Below are 12,201 nucleotides of genomic sequence, written 5' to 3'. Positions count from 1 at the left end.
AAACCACCAGAGCATATGCAAAAGATTCTTTGCATACACACATCCACACATACCCTCACTCACTTATGCGTCTCTCTCTTGACACATGAGCACTTGCTTTTTTATCCATTTGCCTAGGATACTAATAACCAAATAACCAATCCGATCCATGGCAAAACACTCCAACCTCTTTGTCTTATATACCAATCCAAGCCCCCACACACCATTCACGATTTCACACTCTGCGTAAAAGTCGTTCCTCACAACACATATCATCACCGCACAATAGCGCACAGCACATCACGAACCCCTATTGAAAACCCATCCAGCCACACTCATAAGTAAAGTATATTGTATTATATTCCCCTTCCATTCCTGACTAACGGGTATCATCCCCTCCTTCCCCATTCCCACATCCCATCCACCAATCCATCAACCCCTTCCCATCATAAATACAAAGAAGTAAGTCGTCCAAGACGGAAGAAAAACGAAAAAAAAAACGAGGTAATGCAACGCCAAATGTATACCCCCAATGCATTCCCGATACATTTTCAGCACCGGTAGCAATGTAAACACCATACCTCAAATATATTCTTCCTTCGAAACGTTTGTGCATATGCATATTCGAATGCTGAACATAGAAGTGAGTAGTAAGAAATGAACGCCAACCATATGCATGTATGTTACCCATTGGAATCCTGTTCCTCATCAATGCCTTTCAAAATTTCATCCCACCATGGTCTTACACTAAGGAACTCATGAGTTCTCTTTTCTCTCTATTGTAGTCACTCCTTAACCACTCAAATTCAACGACCCACCACCTTTCCCCCCTAGTTCACGACCCTCAGTTTGGACTAGACAAAGTCTGACTACTCTCAGATTTCTCATCCGCACCCCAATCCCTATCTCTCTCCCTCTCTCTTTCTCTCTCTCTATCTCTCTTATGAGCACTCAAAGTCCCACTCCCATTTCCATTCTTGATCTTCTTTCTCTCTCTCTCTCGATCCTCATCCATTGGTAGCGAACCTGGTTTCAGTACTGGCGTTGAACTACCACTTCCCGGTCTTCCCAATAATAATTTCTTCTTCTTCTTGTCACTCAACCCAGCAATACCAAGACCACCACCGTCCTTATTTTTCTTGACTATCCCCGACCCCGCCTTATTGGCCAGCATTTTCTTTTTCGGTTCAATACTAGTTCTCCTTCCATATTCACCATCTCGATCATCATCTCCTGAATCGTTATCATCATCACTATCCGGCCTTTTGTGCTCGAAACTTAGATTTGATGAAGAAAGTTGTGAAGGTGTCTTTGTCATCTTCGGAGTTTTGAGTTTATTCTTTAGAATAATTCCGCCCGAACTACCTGGTTTCTTCAAGAATTTCTTTTTCTTTTGTGGAGAATCGGATTCGAAATCTGGATCGTCGGCTGCTTCGCGTTTATTGGGACTAACTCTCTTTCCTCCATTGGGTTGTGGCGTTGCTTGTCGACTCAAAGGTGGTGTGCCATTTTGACTGTTGTTTCCTGTACCCAATCCATTTCCGTTGATTTTGAAGGCAGCTGCTCTCGCAGAATCTCTTCCTCCACCTCCAATACATTTCACCATATGGTTGTTCATTCGCTTAATCGGCAAGAACGTATTGCAATTGTGACATTTGGCGTGAGGGAAAGAAATTGGTTTCGCAGGCCCTTCATCTTCACCATCCTGACTATTTGGTGTCCCTTCTTTCTGTTGTTGCAGTAAAGGATTGATCATGTCCTTCTTCTTCTTTCCTCTCCCGGGTCCTTCTGGCACATAAGTCTGACCATAAACATCATGCCATGGTTTCTCAATGAAAGGCTTCTTTTTACAGAACTCCTTTCCTGGAGGAGGTTTCTTTGCCCCCACCCCATCTGTAGGTTGTAAAAGTCGAGGTAAGCCACACTTTGCGCAGATAATCTCCTCGACCAATTCCAACGGATTGCCTTTTAAGAAAACCTCTTTATTTTCCCACTTTGCAGCGTCGGTTTCTATAATTTGATTTGTGTTCCATGAATTTGTAGGATCGTCTATTGAATCAGGATTGGTTTCTGCGACTTTTTGTTCAATGGCAATAGCAGCAGAGCATGCCTTTGCTATTTTCTCTTCACGATGAGTTTGTAATACCATATCATGAATGATGTTGTAGAAAATGTCATCAAGTACACTATTTGTCTACGGTAAAATGTCAGTAAATTGGTAAGTAAGCAAGGCAACAAAACCAGTTTGTTTCTCACAGAGTGAAGTGAAGAAGCACGGCAGGGAAGGGAAAGTAATGAAAAGGAATAATTACCAGTTTCCCCATGGTGTCAATTTCTTCATCTTGCCCAGCAATTATTATACCAGAGTGAGGAAACTGATCGTTGGCAGACATGTTGAAGATATATTTGCCCGTGGTGGAATGGCCTGTCTTGAAATAAATTGGATTTCCTGGAAACCCCAAGGCTGACGGTATTGTTAAAATTGGGGGGGAAACTTGGGAGAGGGTTAGGAGCTATGGATGGACAGAAATGATTGGAAGATCTCTCGGTCTCTCTTCCTCTCTCTCTCTGTGTCTCTGTCTCTGTCTCTCCTTCTTTCAAGAAATGATAAACGGGATCTGAAATAAATAATAGATCATTTTATAATTGAGATTGCCCCTGCTTGAATGTGAAGTGAGAAAAAGGAAGAACCGCAGTAAGTGGTATGTGTCGTCGTTGTCTGAATACCTTCAATTTTTCTGCGGTAGAAAATTGAGTTGGTTGATATTGATCAACTTGGTACTGTTATTAATTGTTTTCCCTTGAACCGCTTTCTCGCGCTTCCCGTACTGAACGGTCCTTTGGGGTTTCACACCACCAGAGCTCAATGATATGCTCGAAATTATTGCCAGTCATGTTTAGCCCGATGCGGCCTAGTGAGAGCGGTGAAGGGCAGCTGGGATGACTAATCACTGGCCCTCGAGAAGCTGGGTGGGCACGAGAAGCGAGGAGGCGAGCAAGCTTCACTGTTTTGCCTGCACTGGCGAGAGGCACGGCACCCTGTTTGAAGTGAAGGGAGAGAAAAGATAAAAATGGAAACCTGTGGCTGGTGAAAAAAGGTACACCGTGAAAGGATATCCTTGAACCTTGATACAATGCCCCCATTCCAATGGATTTCCACATCATACATGGCATGAGCTATACTTGATCTCATGCTCTGCTCTGCTCTGCTCTGCTCTACGAAATACTGGTAGGAAAAGTCTAACAAGACAGATCTCTTTTCTCGCACATGTTTGAGTCGAACTGCACACAATACACACGGAGCAGTCACCACGCACATCTCCTTTCTTCCTCCAAGCATTTTTGTCTCTCCTTAAACATCACATCAGAGCGGAAGGGTACCCAAGCAAAGCAAATTGAACAATGAACACAGCAGACACCATGTCAAACAATACCCCTCCACCACCGCGTCCCCAACAATCAACTATTCGATCATTCTTTCAACCAAAACAACCTACATACACTCCACCGCCAGGAACCACACCAATCACAACTCCCGACTCCCATGAGAACAGAAATGGAAATGCAAGTCAAGCAGTACCTCCACCTCAACCTGCATCGGGTCCACCAAGCTCTACCAATGCCCCTCCACCACCGGGAGCCACCGCAACTGTCGCTACCCCGGATTCTGTAGAATCGTCACTTGCATCATCACAGAAACTTCCCCAGGGCTACAAAATCGAAATACCGCAAGATCATCATATCCAACCTCTACGTCGTATTAATGCTCTCCTCCTTCCAATTCCATACCCAGATGCTTTCTACCACGCTATTACGTCTCCCCCTTCTCCTTCGATACCAATCTCTCTCTCTTTCTCAAGAGTAGTCACATATACTCCAGACTCCAACTCCGAACCAAAAGTAGTCGGCTCCATAATCTGTCGAATCGATCCCTCTCCTCCATCTTCTCCATATGCCGAACCCCCCGCAAATGTATATAGTATATATCTCCAATCGCTCACTCTCCTGTCTCCCTACCGAACCCTTGGTCTCGCAACCGCACTATTAAATTCCGTCATCGAATCTGCGACATCCTCTCGCATACCACTTGGAGTCAGAATAGAAGGATTGTACGCGCACGTTTGGGTCGATAATCAAGAAGCATTAGAATGGTATACCAAGCGCGGATTCGAAAAGGGGGAATTAGTTGAAGGATATTACAGACGTTTACGACCACAAGACGCATTCGTTTTTCGACGAAGATTCTCGGTTCAAGATCATATTTCTAGACAACCACAAACAAATCCTACTCCCATAATAAACTCAATCATAAATGCAAATGCGAAATCAACACCCCCTCCTCCTCCAATGAGCACATCAACAAGACCACCCCTATCAAAACATGCAACATCATTTCAAGATCGTAGACCAGAAAGAGAATGGAATGATTTACCCGAAGAAGTATTCTTGCGTCCTAGAGCACAAGGAGATGAACAAAGTAAAGAAAGTTCCAGAAGTAGTAGTCGGAGTGGAGCTTCAGGGAGTGGTGGAAAGAAAAAGCGAAGTTACCCTGCTGCTGCATTTGGAGCTTAGATGATTCGAGGGGGAGATTTTTTTCATTTCTTGAAATGCATGATATTCGTGGTTTATGGGAAGTTGGGATTTGGGATTTGGGATTTGGAAGTTGAAAGATTAGAGGAGATGGAATAAAAGGGTTCGGAGAAGCATGAATAAATAAACTGAGAGCCAAAAATTTGACATTGGGAAGTTGCGTATGGATTTATCAATAGATGTTAGACAGGTAGGAAGACAAGACTTGCCATTTCATTTCATTCCATCTAACAACAGCCACAAGAAGAAAACAGAACCGGCAAAGAATTCGGGGGAAAATAAGATAGATAGATAGATAGATACCTAGATCAATACATTCAAAATACAGAGCAATGCATTCCTTGCCTTATTTTGGAAAAAATCACGTATTGCATATGTCATCTTATAATTATCACTCTAAAATCCTACCTACCAATCCAGAACCGCAATGGTGGAGGAGAGGGAGGTGGAGGCAGATATTATATCGAGTACCCCCTCCCTCCCTCCCTCCCTCCCTCTCTATAGTTTTAGTTAGCTATTTGCTATTTGCTATTTGCTATATAAACAGGAACATGAATGTGAATATGAATAATGCTCTGCTGAATCTGAATCTTAGGGGATCACTGCTGTGGAGACGGAGGATGGATGGATGGATGGATGGATGGACATTCAGATCTTTACTTATGTAGTAGTAGTAGAAGTAGTAGAAGTAGGTATTCGAGCGAGCATGAGATATCACATCACATCATATCATGTGTGAAATGTGAGGGGTAATGATATTTTTGGTTTGGGATTCGATGTGATGTGATATGTAAACTATACATCTATTTACTTATTTATTTATGTTATGATGTAATATTATCTAGAGCTTTTTCATCTTTCCTCTTTTGTCCTTTCCATGCTGTGCTGTGCTGTGCTGTGCTTTGCTATGGTATAAAGGGTAGATACATATGAACTTGTCATTCCCGTTCTCTGAGTACTAGATATTTCTAGTTGTTTTGATTTCTCTTGGTACTGACTCCTTCACCCTCCTCAACATTTCATCTATCTTTCTTTCCCTCCCCCTCTCCATTTACTTTCGTCTTCTCCCCTTTCCTCTCCGCACCCCTTGATCCCGGTCCCGTGATAGAAAAGAGGAAAATCTGATCTTCCATTTCCTTTTTCTTCTCCCGCTTCTTCTCCTTCGCCTTCAATTCCTTTCTCGCCGTTTTCTCAATCCTTTCATGCTTTTCCTTTTCCAACCTATCGTATGTCGATTCATCATCTGCTTCACTCGCGTTTTCATTTCCATTATCTTCCGGCCACGAAATCGACCCGTCGGATAGTATCGAGCTCGCATCTGAATCGTTCATTCGCGTATCGATCGCTTCCGCGAGTTTGGTTTTGATTTCTTCGTGTTTTTTCTCCTCTGTTGCTTCTCCGTTTGAGATTTGCTTTTCCTTCACTTTATCGTCTTCTTTCTTCCCATTTTTCTCGTCTATTTTCTCCTTTCCTCCTCCTTCAACCTTCTTCTCATCCTCATCCTTCTTCCCTTCATCCTTCTTGCCCTCATCCGACAAACTCCCATCCTCAGTAAACTCCCACATAACTCTTAATTCTCCTCTCACAGCCGCCGTTCCCCACAAACTAAATACGACGCCAGGAACCAGATACAAGAGAGCTGGCTGTGCATGTTTCCACACATTCATAACGAATAATGTCACAAGCATTCCAATGATGTACCCCACAAGAGCTGCTTTGAAATAAGGTTTTGGGAAACGAGTTCCTTCGACGCCTGTTTTGAGGGAGGAAGAGGAGAGAGGTGAAAAGGAAGAGGTCCAGAAACGTTCACCCCAGAGACCGGTTGCTGGTCTGTAGGCTGGTTTTTGGGATGGGAAATTGGGAGTTGTTGAGATTTCTGTGGCCTTCTTTGAGGTTGTGGAAGGGGAAACGGTGGGAGATGTTGATTTCTGTAAATACAAATAATGCAGATACAAATCGAATCTCAATGCCAACGCAACTAAGATTCCTGGTAAAACAATGTCTCCTAATCCCAACATACTACCTCTTCCGCTCTCACCTGCTGGAAACACAAGTTTGATTGGAACATCCAGAGTAGTAGCCACAGTGACCATTAGAGGCGTATAGAAAACCATAATGATATCGTAAAAGAAAAGTCCGAAGAGAACTAATGAGCCAGTGAAGAATGTAGTCAAAGACATAAGTTGAAGAGATCCATAGCAAAACCCAAATCCCATAAGATTTGTAAGATACCATGGTGCATTCAGCATGTTGTAAGCTGTGATTGTGGCGATACCTATCAACAGACCGAGAAGGGATGTAAATTTGATCGGAGACTTTTGATGAGGAAGTATAGTCTTGATGTGAAGATTGAGCGTATAATTTGTTCTCAAAAGACCACGAACATCCCACAACAGATCCGTGATTCTTTGTGGCAAACGGAGCTTTGAAAGTCGTCCAGGAAGAGGATGCACAACTCCAACATTGACCAACGTTCCCTGTCCATCATCAGAAACTTGTCGTCTCGATTTCTGATCAACATGAAAAATGCTATTTCCCCTCGTCCACACATTGGGAAATATAAATCCCACTCCCACATCCAACGAATCCTTTGCCAATCTCCCTACTCCAAAAATCCCCAGAGCAGAAAAATACCACCCCAATATCTTATTGAGAATGGCAGGATCGTCCAACCATTTAATAATAAAATAGAGACTTCCCAACGCCACAGCAGCAAGAAGTGGAAAGATGATAGCATCAGAAGGCGTCATACCCTCCATCTGAGCTCTGGATTCTTCTTCATCTTCTTCATCTGAAGTTTGGAGACTATCGGAAGAAGAGGATTTGCGAGGTGGCGAGGCGGAAGGAGGGCGTTGAAGTGATGCATGTGATCCGATATAGATGGGGAAGAGAGCGGCGAGGATAACATGGATTTCCAATTTAATCATCTCTCGGTGTGTGTAGATTGCAGAGCCATATTTGGCCAACAAATCTTTAACGTTGTCCATTTTGCGTGGTTGGAATGTTTGGTGTTGGTACAGGGTAAATCGTGACCACGATGGGATTGACAGGTTGGAAGTTATTAACCTTAAGCTGTGAAGTGTTGAGTATTTTCACAGTTGAAGCCAGTTAGTTCATTGTGATGACTTGAAATTAAAGATCCTTTCGTTTCTAGCTAGCTAAAACCGTTTCACTCTCAGAAATACCAAGTTTAATTTCAAGTGAATATAATTCTTGAATTTCAGCTAGGAAATCACAAAAATTAGGATACGAAGTTGGTTGTAGATGTTGTCCTTCCCAAAGGATCAAACAAACGGCAGGGATTTGACAAGGCCACTGGTGGGCGACAAGCTCTCTTCAGCCTTGCAGAAAAGTGAACAATAAATTGAAGCCTTCTCGAATCCTAACCATATTACACTTTCTTCACTTTGAATTGAATCCATAGTCTCTATATTATCAATTGGTCAGATTTTACTCGTTACAGATATCCAAACATACAAAATGGCCGTAAATATCGCTCTAGAAACCACAATGGTATGTACAAACTCCCCATTCGCATTCCCGTCCTCAATATTCTGCCTCCACGGCAGTGGCTCCCGGAGGGCCAGCGGAGCGTCATTTATATGGCAGACAGCTATAGAGAGTTCTCAGCATCATTCAATCCATGCTAACCCAAAAACACAGGGCACCATAACCCTCGAACTCTACACCTCCCACGCGCCCAAAACCTGCACCAACTTCGAGACTCTGATCCGGCGCGGCTACTACGACGGCATAATCTTCCACCGAATCATCCCAAACTTCATGTTACAAACCGGGGATCCCACCGGCACCGGACGCGGGGGCAGTTCCATCTACGGCGAGAAATTCGCAGACGAGCTAACGCCTCCGCCGGGAAGCAATCTTCCGAGTCTAAAACACACGGGGGCGGGAATATTGTCGATGGCGAATTCGGGGCCGAATACAAATGGATCGCAGTTTTTTATTACGCTGGCGCCGACGCCGTGGTTGGATGGGAAGCATACGATTTTTGGACGGGTGACGAGGGGCATGGGGACGGTGAAGAGGATGGGGCTTGTGAAGACGGGGGCGGAGGATAGGCCGGTGGAGGAGGTGAGGATTTTGCGGGGGAGGGTTTTGGAGGGGGAGGAGGGGCTGGGTGGGGAGTTGTAGAGGGAAGTGGGTGAGTTGTGAGACGGGTATTGATGGGGGATAATGGAGGGGGAATTTAGGGAGTGTATGGGAAAAGTTTGGTTATTTGGACCAACAGAATCTCGAAATCTGGGGGTGTCGATGTGGATGTGGATATGGATGTGAATATGGGTGTACAAACAGAGCCTATTTCCCAATTGGTCGAAGACTCTATCACGATTCGCACATACCGATTTGGGGACAGGTATCTTCTCCACCCTATTCTACGCCTTATCTAGGTAATGAATATGGCATAACTGCAAATCACACATCTCCAAGACTAAAGGGTTATAAACTAGAAGACATGGATGAGAAGAAAAGAAGAAAAGAAGAAGCAAAGCGAGGCGTTTAGGAGTTTGATATACCTCCCTACCTTTGCATAATTCGTGTCTGGTAGAGGTACACGAACAGAAACACATCTTAGACGCGAAGAAAATAGGGATTTATAAATTAAAACAATTAAAAAATCTATGATAAAAACCAGCCAATTTATTTTTCCGTGGTTCCTCCATCCATCCACCCATCCATGCATGTTATGCTTCTCCGATCTTCCTTAGCCATGCCCCAGCTAGAAATACCATAAACTCCATATATACGCAAGCCCAAACGGAAGCCGGCCTATTCTTTTTCGCCATCCAATATACACCCAGTCCAATCTACCGTCTATCTATACACAAGTCCCCTTTCCGCTCCGTGACCATCTAAGAAACCTCCCCAGGTAACTTCCACGCCACCAAATCCTCTCTCATATCAAATTCATCCACTTCCCTCGGTCTCACATACCCATGATGATTTCCCGGGATATGGCCCAGACCTCTCCCCTGTCTTCCCCTCTCTCCAGTCCCCATAATCGAAATATCATCATCTCTATCCCCCATACTCGAAAGTCCCGATTGCGCACTCACGCTCCTGCCTCCACTTGATGAAACACCACTGCGTGTCGTGTCGTTACTTCTTTTATATCGATGCCCTCTCCCATCAACTCTTCCCATTTTTCCACCTCCGCCTGGAATAGAAGATGCTGTAGTTAGATTGCTCTTCTGACTCGCATCACTAGGACTCCTCCTATGCCTTCTCAAATCTTCTCCGCTTCCTCCACTCGCGCTTAACTCCCTATCATCATGGACAATCCGAGGCGTGTCTCGTAGGTCTCGATGGTAGTCGTTATCGAAATGGGAAGTTGAATGGGAACCCGGATCGCGTTTCCAGCCATCTCCTCCGGCGAATATATCTTCGACGCATTCATCTGCGGGCATTTCGCCAGGGGAACACGTCCAAGAGGCTGCGAGGGCGCGTCGATACATGTCGTGCAGATCGGATTTATCGGAGGATTTTTGAAGTTGTGGCATATCTTTTTAGAATCGTTAGAATTGCATTCCGGGTTCCATTTGCGCATTGTGAAATACACGGAAGGATGAAAAAAGGATGTAAACTCACTACCAATATCATCACCATTATCTCCCGTCTCGCCCTTCATAATTCCCGCGATCCCTCCAAAAACGGGTGCACTCTTTAATGTTGGCGCTACGAAATTTCTCTCCCCTTCTACTTGTCTCATACTGATCCCAATCTTTGCCGTACTATTGATCTTACTATCCTGCATTAAATATCTCCTCACCACTCCCTCTTCTCCTTCCACTTCGCTCTCTTCCACATATTCCGCCAAATTCAACGTAATATGTCCTAGAGTGACCCGTTCTCCCTTCGAGGTAGCCCCGGAATTATAATCTTGAATAACTTCGAAATGGATAAGACATTCGGAAAGATAGTTGGATTTATCGATTGTGAGACGGACGGGGATGGATCGAGTGTAATCCCATTGAACTTTATGTTCTTTAATGGGAGAGCGAGGAGTTTGTCCTGCATGTTCGGAGGCAACAGAGGAAGAGATGTGCCATTTTATGTATACGGTTCCACTAGTTAGAGGGACGTTGTTGAGATCTATTAACTGCGGGAGTAGGAGGTTAGTTTTGGCTGGGAAAGAAGAGGTGCGGTGTGTTGGAATCCTTGGAAGGAGAACTTACTTTAAGGACTAAATCGAATTTGGGCTGGAGAGATGATTGTCAGTTTACATGTATACATGAATGTGTGAATGATATATCCTCAGATATTCTTCCTCTTCGATTAAACCTCCCATCTGCCGTCTGCCCATTTGCACAGCTTTCAAACGGTATGCATTTCCCTTGCTCCCTCTCTTATCTAGCCTTTGCCATCTGCCATCTGCCATTTGCCATTGGCCATTCATAACCCATCATCCATCTTTGAATCAAACGAAACAGCACAGTAGACAGTAAACAGTGAACACATACCTTTCTAGCCTTTGAGACTAATCGTTTGGTAAACCCAATCATAATCAGCAAGTCAATCCCATGAAATTCTCAATAAATCATCGATCCAGCCTTTCCTCTCAATGGTTTCTTTCCCTTTCTTTCTTTCAAGACATTTCCAACGATGCATCCTTCCACCCATCCTCTCCAATCAAAGAAACAAGCCAAAACTCACCCAAAAGTGTACTCATCCCATCCAATTCCTCTAAAATAGGTAAACGCACTAAATTCAACGGTAGTCGTCTTAGTCTTGCTTTACGTGGTGGCGGTTGATAACTATTTATCAGAATGGAATCTTTTGCTAAGACCAGATTGAGGCTGAAATGACGCAGTGGAGATGAAGAAGAGAGGTTTGAAGCTTGGGCGTGTCTTGGGGGTAGAGGTAAAGGGGCCATTTTTTGTGTGTGTTTATGTTATGGATGGGGAGGTTTTGTGCTTTGTTTCATTTAATCATAGATGATTGAGATTCATTCATGTAATCATGATACATTAATGTAATGTGAAGCAATTTTATTTAAGAGAAGAGGAGGAAGAAGAAGAGAAGTGGTTGTTGTATAATAAATGGACAGACAGATAGAGGGATATAATATTCATGATTCCAAGAAGTATATATGTATATATATGTATATATACGCGATCTTATGTATGTATGTATGTATGTATGTATGTATATATGTATGTACTAGTTAGTAGATGTAAGTTATATAATCTTTCAAGTGGTCAAACGAGTTAGCACGAACTCGTATAATTGAATTAAAGGTCAATTGTTGGCGTTGGATTAGATTCAAGTGGAATTATAAAGTTGCATTCCAGCCCATCCATCCATCCGTCCATCCATCCATCCATCCATCTCCATTCTTATCGTGCGTGGCATTCACATACATCTGTTCGTTTTCGGCGATAATGATTTCCCCTCAGCTCCGTAAAAAACTTACTTGTCGCTTGGATGGCCGCTTTGGGAAGGAGTGAACTTTAGATACGGACTTCGGATTGGGAATAGCGAACGGACGGGCAAGGGAATGTTTGATGGTTTGGGGAGGAAGAGCGTTAGGTGAATCCGGGAATGGAATAGCTTGAATACCTATGTAGCTTGGGTAGATGCTTATTAGGTGTCAATCAACATGATTGTTTGGTG

At 43.7% G+C, this 12,201-nt stretch overlaps 5 protein-coding genes across 6 annotated transcripts; 2 read left to right on the top strand and 3 right to left on the bottom strand.

Annotated features, from left to right (window-relative positions):
* Positions 1-331: 331 nt before the first annotated feature.
* BCIN_09g06640 (hypothetical protein) lies at positions 332-2,817 on the bottom strand. Its single transcript, XM_001553208.2, has 2 exons — positions 2,292-2,817; positions 332-2,173 (listed from the first exon to the last, which is right to left on the bottom strand). The coding sequence occupies exons 1-2, from the start codon at positions 2,370-2,372 to the stop codon at positions 824-826; spliced, it is 1,431 nt and encodes a 476-aa protein (XP_001553258.1). The 5' UTR covers positions 2,373-2,817; the 3' UTR covers positions 332-823.
* Positions 2,818-2,972: 155 nt separating this feature from the next.
* On the top strand, positions 2,973-4,949 carry BCIN_09g06630 (hypothetical protein). 2 transcript variants are annotated; one of them, XM_024695316.1, is made up of 2 exons: positions 2,973-4,759; positions 4,814-4,949. In XM_024695316.1, exon 1 carries the CDS (start codon positions 3,382-3,384, stop codon positions 4,549-4,551), a length of 1,170 nt encoding a protein of 389 aa, XP_024551110.1. In that variant the 5' UTR covers positions 2,973-3,381; the 3' UTR covers positions 4,552-4,759; positions 4,814-4,949. The 2 variants fall into 2 exon arrangements, with proteins under 2 accessions (XP_024551110.1, XP_001553259.2); XM_001553209.2 differs by having other exon boundaries at positions 2,973-4,949.
* Positions 4,950-5,322: 373 nt separating this feature from the next.
* Positions 5,323-7,841, bottom strand: BCIN_09g06620 (hypothetical protein). Its single transcript, XM_001553210.2, has one exon. It carries the CDS (start codon positions 7,554-7,556, stop codon positions 5,589-5,591), a length of 1,968 nt encoding a protein of 655 aa, XP_001553260.1. The 5' UTR covers positions 7,557-7,841; the 3' UTR covers positions 5,323-5,588.
* Positions 7,842-7,893: 52 nt separating this feature from the next.
* BCIN_09g06610 (hypothetical protein) lies at positions 7,894-8,779 on the top strand. The gene is made up of 2 exons (XM_001553211.2): positions 7,894-8,082; positions 8,233-8,779. Exons 1-2 carry the CDS (start codon positions 8,050-8,052, stop codon positions 8,719-8,721), a joined length of 522 nt encoding a protein of 173 aa, XP_001553261.1. The 5' UTR covers positions 7,894-8,049; the 3' UTR covers positions 8,722-8,779.
* Positions 8,780-9,210: 431 nt separating this feature from the next.
* BCIN_09g06600 (hypothetical protein) lies at positions 9,211-11,705 on the bottom strand. Its single transcript, XM_024695315.1, has 5 exons — positions 11,242-11,705; positions 11,049-11,065; positions 10,764-10,787; positions 10,177-10,687; positions 9,211-10,090 (listed from the first exon to the last, which is right to left on the bottom strand). Exons 1-5 carry the CDS (start codon positions 11,459-11,461, stop codon positions 9,441-9,443), a joined length of 1,422 nt encoding a protein of 473 aa, XP_024551109.1. The 5' UTR covers positions 11,462-11,705; the 3' UTR covers positions 9,211-9,440.
* Positions 11,706-12,201: the final 496 nt, after the last annotated feature.

This window comes from Botrytis cinerea, chromosome 9 (assembly GCF_000143535.2).
Source record: "Botrytis cinerea B05.10 chromosome 9, complete sequence".
Classification (NCBI taxonomy): Eukaryota; Fungi; Ascomycota; class Leotiomycetes; order Helotiales; family Sclerotiniaceae; genus Botrytis; species Botrytis cinerea.
This window is presented reverse-complemented; position numbering and strand designations above follow the sequence as displayed.